General features: G+C 42.9%; 1 protein-coding gene across 3 annotated transcripts in view; it reads right to left on the minus strand.

The window, feature by feature from the left end:
• LOC115167938 (nuclear factor of activated T-cells, cytoplasmic 2) overlaps positions 1-15,437 on the minus strand; it is a 52,478-nt gene that overhangs the window by 31,940 nt on the left and 5,101 nt on the right. For all 3 annotated transcript variants that reach the window (XM_029722695.1, XM_029722693.1, XM_029722694.1), the window contains exons 2-5: positions 13,115-14,042; positions 12,760-12,928; positions 8,045-8,247; positions 7,100-7,272 (exon numbers count right to left, since the gene is read on the minus strand). In XM_029722695.1, coding sequence (XP_029578555.1) covers positions 7,100-7,272; positions 8,045-8,247; positions 12,760-12,928; positions 13,115-14,042 — 1,473 coding nt within the window. The remainder of the gene's footprint in view (positions 1-7,099; positions 7,273-8,044; positions 8,248-12,759; positions 12,929-13,114; positions 14,043-15,437) is intronic.

A 15,437-nucleotide genomic window follows, 5' to 3' on the forward strand; every position in this document is an offset into this window, starting at 1 on the left:
GTTAGTCCCATCCCTGTGATGCACTGGATTCATTCTAGAAATAACACTCCAAAGTTCGCAGGTTCGATCCTCACTTACAACTATCAACAAACTACGGTAAAATCTACATTTGTACAATAAATATCTAATAAATTGTCATGTGATTCCAAATAATTGCCATATGTGTTTCTACATTTTTGTACAACTAACTTCCTCAACAGTAAGATAACACTAACACATGAAATAAACCTCCATGGACTGTTCAAAATGTAATTTTATCATTCTGGGAACATAGGAATAACATTCTAAAAACATTGCGGGAATGTTTTGTGCACGCTGATAGAAATATTGTAAGAATGTCATAACTGGACAGATTTTGTGTTAGGGAACCTATCTGTTGTCATATCCCCACAATGTTCCCACAACCTAAATAGATATTTTAGGAACTTTTAAAGAACATACCAAATGTATTCTGGGAATGTATTTTCAAGATCAGGTGTATGTTTTTTCAACATAGTAGAAACATTGTAATCATCAGCACAACTGGACAGTTTTGTGTTATGGGAACATATCTCTTGTCATGTCCCCACAATATTACCACAACCTATGGAAGTGTGTAAGGAACTTTTAAAGAACATTAAAAATATGTTCTGCAAACTTTTTTGTATGATCAGGTGAATGTTTTTTGTACCCTAAAAGAAACATTGTACAATCATCCGCACAAATGGACAGTTTTTGTGTTTTGGGAACATATCTTTTGTGATGTCCCCACAATGTTCCCACAACCTAAATAAACATTCTGGGAACCTTTAAAGAATAGACGAAACGTGTTCTGTGAACTAGGGATGAGCACCGGTAACCGGGATTCCAGAACTGTCCTGGGACCACTCTTCACGTTTCCCCAAAAAATATGACAAGACCTGGGAAATTACAACATTTTCCCCCAATGTCTCACTAATGTAATTCTACAAAATACACAACATGCGCATAGCGCATTACCCAAACAGGTTGTCGGATGGAACCCTTTAGCCTAGTGTATTTACTTCAAAACAAAGTCGCCATAAATTCAAAGCAAACGCAAAATTGTCACTACCAGACTGCACACGAGTCATGAATGCAGTTCAGAGTTCTCATCAGAACTGAAAATTAGATCCTGGTCCGACCCAAGCCTAGTGAGCTGAAGCCTGAGCCCAGGCCTAGTCTGATATCACAGAAATGAAATGAGCTCGAATAAAAAAAAAAGCCTAATTTCTAGAAAACAGTAGGCAATATTGATTTAAACTGCTGTTGAGAACAACGCGGTGGCGGGAGGGCGGCAGCGGAGTTGAAATAGTGATTAGGCCAAGGTATTCAAAACATTTCCTCTTTTTATCTCCCCGTTATTCATGAGCTGATCTGTTATCTGTATAATCATCAACTCGATTTTGCCAAATCTGAGATATTCTGTAATTTGATAGTTATCTAGCAAGCTCAGCAACTTTGGTCATTTGACTTTTGTTTGACTGCTGTTACAAATTTGTATGATTCGACAACACTTTAGCCTACTCAAATCAAATCAAAGTTTATTTGTCACGTGCGCCGAATACAACAGTGAAATGCTTACTTACAGGCTCTAAGTCAGGGTGAGCTCTGTGTGTCCTGAGCGCGCTCTGTGTCGAGATGAAATGCACTGAATTAATTGAGAAACATGATAACACTGAATTTATGAACGGTCTGTTTCGCAATTCACAACAATGTCATTGGCGATCAAAGTTACTCCATTGTTACTAAATATCCGTTTCACTTGCTGTGAAATCTTTACATATTGGCGCAGTCAAGCTGGCAATGTGGTGCAGCGAGAATCTTATTTTGGGAGAAACCTGGCATAGTGACCATATCTTGATTTTAAACGCATTAAATTGGCACTTCTGATTGAAACTTGGTACATTTTCGGGAAAATAGTCATCCCTACTGGTAACGTTCTATCAACATGAGTCAAATGTTTTATATAAACATTGTATAATCATCAGCACAACTGGACAGTGTTTGTGTTTGAAAAAAATGTGTGTTTGTGAACATTTGCCGCCACCAAACGAATGTTCTGGTAACTTTGTATCCAAGATGGCGTAGCAGTCGGACATGTGTTTGTCTTGTCCCATGTAAATAGTCAGTTTATCGTTTTTTTCACTTTCTACCTATGACCTAAATATACTTTCCTGCAACCCGCCTCTCCCAATGTTGTAACGATCTGCTATTTTTATATGTTATAACTGGAACCTCCATCAGAAGCTAGCCAGCTAACTAGCTACTAACTAGTAGCCAGCTTTAGCTTGGTCAATACCTGTCAGTCTGCGCAGCCCAATATCAACCCAGAGCATATCGGACTGCTTTTCTCCACCACATCTCTGGAATCCTGCCGCAAGCTCTGGGCCATTACACCGGATCATCGCAGCTAGCTAGCTACAATCGAGTGGCTACTGCTGGCTGACGCCTCTGTCCCGAAGCAAGCACCAGTTAGCCTTGAGCTAGCCTCGAGCTAGAACCATCTCCCGGCTAGCCAAAGAGGTATACCCGCTAATTCGTGGGCTACAATACCTCTTTTGACAATTGGCCTGGACCCTTTATTGCCGACACTGAGCCCCGCTGATCCATCACGACTGGTTTGCCGACGTAATCGTCCGATATGGTTTCAACAGGCTTTTCCGTTGCGATGTTGCCAAAGACCCATCTGCTAGCCACGGCCCACTAGCTTTCTGAACGCCATGCCTCCCACTTGCCTAGCATAGTAGCGACTACCGAACAGCTCCCGGACTCACCTATTGCTGCTCATTGGACCCTATGATCACTCGGCTATACATGCCTCTCTCTAATGTCAATATGCCTTGTCTTCTGCTGTTTCGGTTAGTTATTGTTTTATTTCACTGTAGAGCCCCTAGTCCTGCTCAACATGCCTTAGATAGCTCTTTTGTCACACACCCCACACATGGGGAGACCTCACCTGGCTTAGATGTGGTGTCTCCAGAGATGCAAGCTCTCTCATCGTCACTCAATGCATAGGTTTACCCCCACTGTACTCACATCCTACCATACCCTTGTCTGTACATTATGCCTTGAAATCTGCCCCTTTTATTCTGTTCCCAACGCACTAGACGAGCAGTTCTTATAGCCTTTAGCCGTACCCTTATCCTACTCCTCCTCTGTTCCTCTGGTGATGTAGAGGGTAATCCAGGCCCTGTAGATTCAGCATCACACCTATTCCCCAGGTGCTCTCATTTGTTGACTTCTGTAACTGTAAAAGCCTTGGTTTCATGCACGTTAACATCAGAAGCCTCCTCCCTAAATGCGTTTTATTCACTGCTTTAGCACACTCCGTCAACCCTGATGTCCTAGCTGTGTCTGAATCCTGGCTTAGGAAGGCCACCAAAAATTCTGAAATGTCCATCCCCAAATACATTTTCCGTCAAGATAGAACTGCCAAAGGGGGCGGAGTTGCATTCTACTGAAGAGATAGCCTTCTGTCATACAATCCAGGTCTGTGCCCAAACAGTTCGAGCTTCTCCTTTTAAAAATCCATCTCTCCAGAAATAAGTCTCTCACTGTTGCCGCTTGTTATAGACCCCCCCTCAGCCCCCAGCTGTGCCCTGGACACCATATGTGAATTGATTGTCCCCCATCTATTTTCAGAGTTCATACTGTTAGGTGACCTAAACTGGGATATGTTTAGCACCCCGGCCGTCCTACAATCTAAGCTAGATGCCCTCAATCTCACATAAACTATCAAGGAACCTACCAGATTCAACCCTAAATCCGTAAACATGGGCACCCTCATAGATATCATCCTGACCAACTTGCCCACTAAATACACCTCTGCTGTCTTCAACCACGATCTCAGCGATCACTGTCTCATTGCCTACGTCCGCAATGGGCCCGCGGTCAAACGACCACCCCTCATCACTGTCAAACGCTCCCTAAAAAACTTCAGCGAGCAGGCCTTTCTAATCGACCTGGCTGACCTGGCTGTATCCTGGAAAGTAATTGACCTCATCCCGTTCAGTAGAGGATGCCTGGTTGTTCTTTAAAAGTGCTTTCCTCACCATCTTAAACAAGCATACCCCATTTAAAAAATGTAGAACTAAGAACAGATATAGCCCTTGGCAGACTTGACTGCCCTTGACGAGCACAAAAACATCCTGTGGCATACTGCAATAGCATCGAATAGCCCCTGCGATATGCAACCTTTCAGGGAAGTCAGGAACCAATATACACAGTCAGTTAGGAAAGCTAAGGCTAGCTTTTTCAAACAGAAATTTGCATCCTGTAGCACTAATTCCAAAAGGTTTTGGGACACCGTAAAGTCCATGGAGAATAAGAGCACCACCTCCCAGCTGCCCACTGCACTGAGGCAAGGAAACACTGTCACCACCGATAAATCTACAATAATCTAGAATTTCAATAAGCATTTTTCTATGGCTAGCCATGCTTTGCACCTGGCTACCGCTACCCCGGCCAACAGCTCTGCACCTCCCGCAGCAACTTGCCCAGCCCCCCTACTTCTCCTTCACCCAAAACCAGATAGCTGATGTTCTGAAAGAGCTGCAAAATCTTGATCCCTACAAAGCAGCTGGGCTAGACAATCTAGACCCTCCCTTTCTAAAATGATCCACCGAAATTGTTGCAACCCCTATTACCAGCCTGTTCAACCTCTCTTTCGCATCGTCTGAGATCCCTAAAGATTGGAAAGCTGCTGCAGTCATCCCCCTCTTCAAAGGGGGAGACACTCTAGACCCAAACTGTTACAGACCTATTTCATCCGGGCCTGCCTTTCTAAAGTCTTCGAAAGCCAAGTTAACAAACAGATCACCAACCATTTCGAATCCCACCGTACCTTCTCCACTATACAATCTGGTTTCCGAGCTGGTCATGGGTGCATCTTAGCCACGCTCAAGGTTCTAAATGATATCATAACCGTGATAGATAAAAGTCCAGTCCTCTGGCAGTCTCTATGGGGGTGCCACAGGGTTCAATTCTTGGGCCGACTCTTTTCTCTGTATACATCAATGATGTCGCTCTTGCTGCTGGTGATTCTCTGATCCACCTCTACGCAGACGACACCATTCTGTATACATCTGGCCCTTCCTTGGACCCTGTGTTAAAAACCTCCAAACGAGCTTCAATGCCATACAACACTCCTTCCATGGCCTCCAACTGCTCTTAAATGCTAGTAAAACTAAATGCACGCTCTTCAACCGATTGCTGCCCGCCCGCCTAGCATCACTTCTCTGGACGGTTCTGATTTAGAATATGTGGACAACTACAAATACCTAGGTGTCTGGTTAGACTGTAAACTCTCCTTCCAGACTCACATTTTAAGCATCTCCAATCCAATCCAAAATTAAATATAGTATCGGCTTCCTATTTCGCAACAAATGCTGCCAAACATACCCTTGTAAAACTGACTATCCTACCGATCCTTGACTTCGGCGATGTCATTTACAAAATAGCCTCCAACACTCTACTCAGCAAATTGGATGTAGTCTATCCGTTTTGTCACCAAAGCCCCATATACTACCCACCACTGCAACCTGTATGCTCTGGTTGGCTGGCCCTCGCTACATATTCGTCGCCAAACCCACTGGCTCCAGGTCATCTATAAGTCTTTGCTAGGTAAAGTCCCGCTTTATCTCAGCTCACTGGTCACCATAGCAACACCTACCCGTAGCACATTATGTAAATGTGATATTTCAGTTATTTTGTACTATTTTCAGTTATTTTGATATAAAAATGTCTAAAAACCTGTTTTTGCTTTGGCATTATGGGGTTTAGTGTGCAGATTCATGAGGGGAAAAAAATATTTATTCCATTTTAAAATAAGAATGTAACGTAACAAAATGTGAAAAAAGTCAAGGGGTCTGAATACTTTCCGAACGCACTGTAGCTGTGTGTAATTATATTTCACATCATAATATTATTATGCATGTGTGTTTTAACACGCCGTGCATTGGAAGAATTGTAAATCCATTGTGAAAAGCTATGAAATGATTAAATGTGTCCATATATTGATATTTTAGTGCCACCTTTTAGTTGTAACTGCGGATGCTACATTGGTATATGGCTGAGCTGAGTTGAGCAGTGTGTTATTTTGTCAGATGATATGAAATATCCTGCCATTGGAGGCTATCGCTTGGCTACATTGATATTTACATTTGATGACATTTTTTGTCAATTTCGGTTAATAACCTATGTCACTCTGGTTGTTGGAACTATCTGTCGTATGGTGAACTTGGACTTCATTGTTTATTTGCGTGTAAATCTGGCTTTGATAGCCAGTGCCTACAAAGCCACCAACCTCTACGCACGTCACTGGCATAGCATACACTGGTACACGGACTTCATGTTCCCTGGACATGTTAGCCTACACGTAAGTAATGTTTTGCTTTTAACTAGGATTCAGACACACCCAAGCACACAAACACACACGCTCGCATAAACACACACAAACACACATACAACAAACACACACCCTCTAAAAGAGTTGAGGTTTCAGAGCTGCCAGCCTCATCATAAGTCTTTGTACGTCCGTGTGCCTGAACTATCAGCTCTACTCTGAGTTTTAGCCATGTTTATTCATTCTCTGTGCTACCTCTGGTTAACATCAGTGCAATGAAAACAGGGAAGAGGAAACATACATGGAAATGTACTGCATTGTGTAACATCAAAATACAGTATAACCACATGTTAAACCTAAACCACATTATAAATCATGTACTTTGGGTCCTGGATGCTGATTGCCTGAAACAGCATTTCAGCCATGTGTATATCAGACAATATATTACGGGTATGATGCTAAAGTACTTGTTTACTGATCTATTTAGGTTGGTATCCAGTTTATAATAGCAATAAGGCACCACATGGGTTTGTGGTATGGCCAATATACCACACTCCCTCAGGCCTTATTGAATTAATTATAGCACATCTATAGAAGGCTATAGAAGGGAAAGACCACATAGTCTGTGATTCTATGTTTATCACGCTAAAGAGCACAGGTAATATGTCTGCCTTTGAAAATAGGTATTCTGGCCTCAATGGGACCTGGTTAAATACATTTCAAATAAATAACTATTATAGTGTTGGATGTACTTACAGCACTCAATAGGATGGGATGCGGTTTGCAGTGAGATGTGTTGCCCATTAGGTTGGGGTATATGCACACGGAACACTAGACGCACACGAGTGTTCTTTCGTCCGATGTCCGTCTCGCCCTTCCTCAGCTCAATATCAGCATTCCTGAGCTTCAGGATCCCAGCACAGTCGATTCTGTGAGATAGGAGGATTAACTACTGTAAACCCTGTACAGATACCCATGTGTTGCATTATGATCACATCTGATATGGTTAATGAGATCAGACCTGGGTTCAATTAGTAGGAGTTTTATTTCAAAAACTTGATTGAGCATGCCTGGCACAGCCTCCCAAGTGGCACAGTGGTCTAAGCTAGCTGTGCAACTAAAGTCCAGGCTCTGTCGCAGCCGGTCGCGACCGGGAGACCCATGGTGCGGCGCACAATTGACCTAGCGTCGTCCGGGTTAGGGGAGGGTTTGGCCGGCAGGGATGTCCTTGTCCCATCGTGCACTAGCGACTCCGGTGGCAGACTGGGAGCAGTGCACGCTTACAAAGTGTGAGCCAGGTGTACGGTGTTTCCTCCGAAACATTGGTGCTGCTGGCTTCCGGGTTAAGTGGGCATTGTGTCAAAAAGCAATGCGGCTTGGTTGGGTTGTGTTTCGGAGGACGCACGGCTCTCGACCTTTGCCTCTCCTGAGTCTGTACGGGAGTTGCAAGCGATGAGACAAGACTTTAACTACCAATTAGATACCACGAAATTGGGGAGAAAAAAAGAGCATGCCTGGAACCAATGGAATAGTCCCATCAGTTTAAATTCTTCCCACTTATCTGGTGGCATTGGAGACAGGCTCAGTAAACAGGCTCAATGAGTTTGAAAGAAAACAAATACCGTTTGAACCAAAGTCTGCAAAGGACACTGCTTTGTATGGGTGGTGTTTGGCATAAATCACTACTCTAATTTCTCTCACATTGCTTTCATGTCGTTCTTGGGCTCCAGAGGGATCTCCAGGACTTTGGTGGAGTTGATGATCTTCTCGTAGCTGGTGGTGGTAACCGTTTTGCCCGTGATGCGGTGAACCTGGTAGAAAGCGTGGGGCTTCAGGATCCTCTCATCTGCGGTCCCGATGAAGATCTGCAGGCCCAGTGGCTCCTTTCCCCTGTAGCCATGCAACTGGAAGAAACTCTAATAAATATTTTTTTTTACATGAAGTCAAGATGTTCACACTTTTCATAATGTGTAATTTTTCAAGTTCCTATTCTGCCTGTTCTGCCCCCCCCCCCCTTATAATATATGCCCACCCATTGGTAGGTAACCAGTGTTTTATTGCATAGTTGAATTTATATAATGATTGGTATTTCTCATTATTTTCAACATTTGATTTGAACCAAACCTCTTCTTAACAATGATTAAGACCTGAGGAATCCAAATAAATGGTCAAGTCACCCACGGACCGCCCCCCCCCCCAAACAACACACTAAGCCCACCCAAATGTCCAGTATCAGTTCCTTATGTTTTTGGCAAGTAGTACGAAGCTGCGGCTTGGAGTATTGTTTATTCATACTATGTAATGTATTCTCAGTGAATTTGTGAAATTTTTCCCCCCCTGTTCAAAGAAATTAGCCATTGAAGTAGCTTGCATATTTCCCGATAAATGAGTACAAATGCCAGGTTTTGCCCAATAGATGATGCTGTTCCTTCTACTGCCACAACATTTTATCAAATGTTGCTGGTTTCTTGTGTTTACTAAATGGGTCACAACATTTATGTTGCAACTTTGAGTAGAAAACCAATATCTTTTGCTCATTATGAAAATAAATGGTGTGGTCATCCTCACAATTTATGCCAGACCTCCATGAAAGCAATTCAGGTGTTCCTTCTCTTAGGCTTAATTTGTGTCCAGGAAACAGACCCTGTGTGTGTGGTTTATTCCCATCCCAAAAAGTCTGGATTAGACCATTCTTGTTGAACAAGCAAACGATTAGGCTACAGCAGTGCTAATGCTTTCAATGTTATGGTTTCTAGCTAAGGGTATTCAATGTTAAAATTCCCAAACATACACTGTATGGTGTTTTGCAATGGTAATGGAATTGAGTTGGATTTAATGGTAAAAAACAATAACAAAAGACTGCCACGCAAGGGTTTATAATTGTGTTATTTTATTAGGAATGTCACAACAGTCACTAGCCCATTTCTCCATAAAATGTTTGGGATTGTAAGAAAAGTCTTAATTTGAGAATTCCAACATAGGGATAGCCCTCTCAGAGAGCTGCTATTTGTTGGACTATTCAAGGAGAGTTGGATGAGACATTCGTTGCTAAGAGAAGGACACATTTAATTGCTTTCATGGAGGACTGGCTTGACTTGTGAGGACACAATTCATTTTCATCTTGAGCAAAAGCTATTGGTTTTCTACAAACCATTGTTGTGATCCATTTAATAAACACAAGAGATCAGCAAAAGGGATAATAGGGTGGCAGTAGCAGGAATAGTGGCAGAATCTGGAACTTTCACACTAATTTATGTGGGAAAATGCAAGCTACTTCAATGGCTAATTTCTCTGAACAGGGGAAAAATCCCCACCAAATTCTCTGAGAATACATAACATAGTATGATTAAACTGTACTCCAAGCCGCAGCTTCATACTACTTGGTATGGGATTTGGGGGGTCTATGGGTAGCTTTTGACCATTTATTTGGATTCCTCAATCATTTTTAAGAAGAGGTTTGGTCAAAATTTGATGTTGGGTACTATATTTAATAAATATTATATGAATCCTATACATTTAAATTTACAATTTGGGGGCAATCAATTAGAGTTCAAATAATTGTTGAACAAAATAATGTTGCAGGCATGCTCATATTATTTGTTTCAAAACCATTTCAGAACAATCTGAGATGGTGAGTGTCGAAATCCTCTTTCTTGTGCTTTTTGAGGGTGAATGACTCTATAACTACGTCTTCTTTGACAGTTTTCTGCTAACAGTTTTGGCTGAACATAAAGCTAACCCCCTGGTAGGGTACCTTAGCCTGGTGTAGCCTGGTGGGGTCACATGTGGCTCAGTTGGTAGTGCATGGCGCTTGCAATGCCAGGGTTGTTGGTTTGATTACCATGTGGGCCCAGTACAAAAAATATATACAAATTAAAATGTATGCATTCACTACTCTAAGTTGTTCTGGATAAGAGTGTCTGCTAAATTACTTAGATGTTGGCTCAGCAGAAACACTCACTGCTGGAAACATTAGTATCCTCAACCTTGAATATCAGCTAGCAGCTGTTTGTTCTAAAGTAGCTGTCTTTAGAATTCAAAGAGGCTCCATAGGAATCACTATCATTCATTGGCATGCTAATTAGAATATGACTGCCTTAGTTTAGCCACATGTGCCACGGATACTTTCAAAACAAAAGAAAGACTAGGTCTACATTAATTCCAGTACTTCTACAGTGGAATGGTTTGGAGAATTGGAGATGGCCACATAGTAAATACATGTTTATAACATGATGTAAAACTCCTAATCACAAATATTTATCAAAATCATTACATACAATTGCAAAGTAGCTGTAGGCCTAGTTGTCGCCAATATTCAGATAAATAATCAAAATATGCTTGCAACCTTGTCAGACGTCTACACTTTACATAGTTCTCTTAACTTACCACTAAAACCCCCTGTCTGTCTCTCTCTCTCTCTCACACACACACACACACACATTTTCAAGCTCATGATTTTTCAGACAGATAATTTTAGTTGCAAGTTCACGCATTGTGGTTTTTGCATGCTTCCTTCCGAGGTAGTCTCTGGTCTCTCCACTAATCTGTGTGTGTGTGTGTGTGTGTGTGTGTGTGTGTGGGGGTGTCTATGTGTATTTTACGACCGGTGAGAAGAGTATAGTGAGGGGGCAGAGTTTGGCTGAATGAGGCACGGCAGAGATCACATCTCATCTAATTTCCTTGTTGCTCAGACAGACAGACAGACAGACAGACAGACAGACAGACAGACAGACAGACAGACAGACAGACAGACAGACAGACAGACAGACAGACAGACAGACAGCAGAGAAACAGGCATGGGGGGACTGACCGAGAGAAAGAGGCACATCCTTGGAAGCTGAGTAGCCTACAGCATAGTGTCCTCTTTAAAGTCAAGTGAGAATTACAATATTCACATTCACTGTTGTAGAACAGAGCTTTTTCACTGGTGAAACTCCTTACAACTGTTCAATGTAAGCAAAAACTATAGTGACATGAGTGGTCTTGAACACAGGTAGTTGAGTCTGACACAATGAGTAAAATAGAGGAATTCTATCTGAGAACAGGCCATCTGAGAAGCTGGTTGCTATGGTTGCAGTGAGTCAGAGCGAGTGGGACTAGGAAAATTAAAGTGGAGGGAGTTCAGAGTCTGGGACTGAGAGGGAGTAGTTTGGCCGCGCCTAGCCAGCCACGTGATCGGACGACACCAGGCACAGCTCACTGACCTCAAAGAGAGCCAGAAAATGGAAAGTGAGAAATGCTTAATTTCCACATGGCCAGGTTCTGACGATCAACAACAACAAGTAAGCTTTCAAGATGTTGCCTTGGAAACATTAAAATATGAACTGAAAGTTCTATTTCCTACTTGTTTCCTAAATATATGGACGACGTGGAAATGCGTTCTATTATGTTCAGCTAAGATTGAACATGTAAAAAGGTGATACTAGCTCTATACAGCAAAACTTAACTTTACTTTATTATTTTTTTCAGATGAGTATGCCTGAACTAAAGTTCACCACTCCTGTCTCCAGAGTACACTGGGGTAATGCGTGTAAATGGGCCAAACAAAACTGCTTGTGGTTAAAACATTGGGCTGTGAGAGGCAAAGCAGCAGTGTGTTTTTTGCAAGAAGACAAGTGTTCTCATGACACTTGATTTGAAACAATTAACACAAAAGCTGTTGCTCATAGTAAATGAAGACAAAAACAATAAATCTGCAAGGGGTTTAGTGTAATAATGGCTGGAATTCAAGTCTGGGACTTGACTTGATGAAACAGTAGCTGACATGCGCAAGATATCAGTGCACATTATAACTCATTTCAGTGAGTGTGGCAGGCTGCTAGGAAGAAGAGAAAGTTAGAGGGATAGAGATAGGGAGAGATAGACAGAGAAAGGGAAAGATAGAGAAAGGGAGATATATAGAGAGAAAGGGAGAGATCGAGAAAGGATGAGGTAAATAACATATACTGTAGAACATACACAGTAACACACAGTAGAAATGTTCCTAAGCCAGGCCCTGGGACAGTAGTAGCGTAGCTGTGTACTGACTAGAAAATACCATTACACACAACAGGCCTTCCTATTAGGGCTGTCCTACACTAAAAGGGGCTACCTAGAACCATAAAGGGTTCTTCACCTGTAGGAGAACTCTTTCGATTCCAGGAAATGTATTATCCTTTTTGGTTCAAGGTAGATTCCTTTCACCAAAGGGTTCTTAAAAGGTTATTTGAGGGTTCTTCATTGGGTGAAAATATTCTACCAAGAACCAAAAAAGACTTCCATAAATCAACTTATTTTCTAACAGTGATACAGAGCCATTCCACTGGGGACACACTGATTAAATCAACGTTGTTTGCATGTCATTTCAATGAAATGACATTGAACCAAAGTGGAACAGACGTTGAATTGAAGTCTGCGCCCAGTGGGATGCAGCGTACCTGGACAACAGGATGACCACCAGTGGGGGCTTTGACCGCGCCCCTGCTCCCCTCTGTCTCATAGTGGGCTCTGTGGTGGGGCTTGGGCTGCACGTCAACGTGGAGCTTGTACTGGTCTGTACGGCTGGGGACAGGCCATTCCAGAGGGGGCAGAGAAGACACTGGGATGCTAAAGGAAATAAGAGATGGGGGAAAAGTATTAATTTGTCTTGTGCAACGATTAGGCTAGCTAAATTGTGGTTCCTAATGGGCTATGAAAGCTTGGTCATACAAACATACAAATTAACAACTAAATCAGATTCATAATAAAACTGCACGATGCACCTATACAGTACAGGCTTCCTACACCATTCACCTGCAGAGGTTGGGGACCATCGGCTTGGTCCAGATGGGAGGGATCACAAAGAAGGATTCGGCCCCATTTTTATTCTTAACATCCTGCTCACAGGACACCAGGTAGTTGACCTCCCTGTGGTTCTCTGGGTAGAAGGCATATGCCTGGTTGGCCGTCTTCACTATCTTGGTGGGGACTAGACCAGGCTGGACAATGCCGTAGCCGTTCATGGCCTCAGCAAGACTGTTGGAGGTTCCGTAGTGGGCCCCTGCATTCTGTTGGGGATGCTCCTTGTGGCCCCTATGGGGGGAGGGACTGCGGGAACGGATCCCGGTGATCAGGCTGGGGTTCCTGTACATGTCGTAGGTGCGTTTGCCCTGTGGGGAAGCGGAGCGGGATCCTGGCCTGAGGGATGGGGAGGGCGAGCGGGGGCCGAGGCAGCCCTCCTCGGTGTGGGGGGAGGTGCCCGGGGAGGTGCGGGGGGAGCCGGTGTGGATGTTCTGGAAGCGGGGGCAGAGGTCCCCGGCCCCGGTCTGGCCACTACTAGGGGACACGCAGGGAGAGGCCCAGGGGGAGTAGCTCTCCGAGTGCCAGCTGGTGGAGGAGTTGCTGGAGGCTGGGCTCAAGCACTGGGGCTCACGGTAGGCCAGGCTTTCGTGGCCCGGGACGGTCAAGGTGGGACGGGGGCTGATGTTCAGAGTGTGGTTCTGCAGGGAATCTCGTCCATCGCTGTAGTGCTCACGTGAGGGTGTGATCTCGATCCTGGGGCTCAGGGCAATGCCCCCAAGCCTGGAGTGGTCCAGGTAGTTTTTGGCTTCCAGGTGCTCATAGCCAGAGAGGCTCTCTGGGTTGTGCTCACTACACTTAATGCTGTAGGGGGAAGCCTCCTCCTGGATGTAGGCCAGACCAGATGGAGGGCTGACTCTCTGTGAGGAGAGATTTTGCTCATCTACAGAAGGAGATAGTAAACAAGGAAGAGAAATCATTAGGAAAACACATGAAAGTACAACAAAATATATTATTTATAAAAGGGATTGCCCATAGTCTGTAAAATCATTTCTCACGAAAGATATTCACTTTCCCCCGAAATCGCATATCTTACAAACGTACATGTTTCAATACACATGTTGAGAGCCACATTGAATTGAAATTCTGTGTTTATTGAATTAATCAAATAACCATTTCATATAACCATATTGTTAATCATTTTTATTCAATCCCTTTGATCAGTTTGATTAACAATCATATAAAACAAAAGGCTTAGATTTGGAAAGTATTCACAGATCACATCAAAAGGGTCCTCCTTTTGTAACCATTAACCCATTATGTACATAAAACAAATGTCATGATGTTTTGTGGTTGGAAAGTATGTTCCAACAAGCTCTACCAATGCACTGTAATCAACTTAACCAACTGCTTTATTCTTTGAGTTGAGTGGACTTCAGAAGGACAAGAATTTGAGCTAATGTGTTAAAGTTTGTTTAGTCAGCAAACTGCTCGAAGTGAGCTGAATTTGAACCAGCTTGTTGAGTAAAATTACAACTTTATGTTTGATCAAAACCACACCCGTCATTATCATATTTCCCAGCATGCTCTATTGCAGGTTGATTTTCAGAAATGTTTGTTTCAATACCTGTGTTTTTGCATGTACATTGATTGGTTGATTAATCTTATGCTACACAAATATAAATAACAAACATTTTTCTAAACCAATCCAATCTGTTAATGGTTTGACTTATTGCACCCGTTGCTGAGATGGCCGTTCCAGTTAATATGATTTATGTAGCCTCAAACTAATCATTCCTACCTAGCCAGTTATTCTCAATGCATGTTGCGAGTGATTGATAGTTCTAAACATATGGTGGCTATGTAATTGGGGAGGATGGGTTCAAAGTGATGGCTTGAATGGAATGGTATCAAACACAAACCCACTGGGCAGAAACTGGTTGAATCAATGTTGTTTCCATGTCATTTCAACCAAAAAAATTGATGTGATGTTGAATCAACATTGAAAACTGATACTGTTCCATTCCAGCCATTTTTGTGAGCCGTCCTCCCCTCACCAGGCACCTGTGGGACGAATTGTTGGATATCCTCACTCTGGCTGGATTCCAATACAAAATATACATAACTTTGCAAGCCAGCATAATGTGACTTGCAAAGTGATGTGGCCTGTAAAGTAGTGATGGGAAGTTTGGCTCTTTTTATTGACTCTGATCTTTTGAACTCGTTTAGTCAAAATAACATTTAGTTCATTGGATTCAGTAATTCCCAGAGTGATTCTACAAGCCTCTCGCTCACCATAATTGTCTTATTGGAGCTGTCATTCGTGGCTGAGACTGTG

Source organism: Salmo trutta, chromosome 30 (genome assembly GCF_901001165.1).
Source record: "Salmo trutta chromosome 30, fSalTru1.1, whole genome shotgun sequence".
NCBI lineage: Eukaryota > Metazoa > Chordata > Actinopteri > Salmoniformes > Salmonidae > Salmo > Salmo trutta.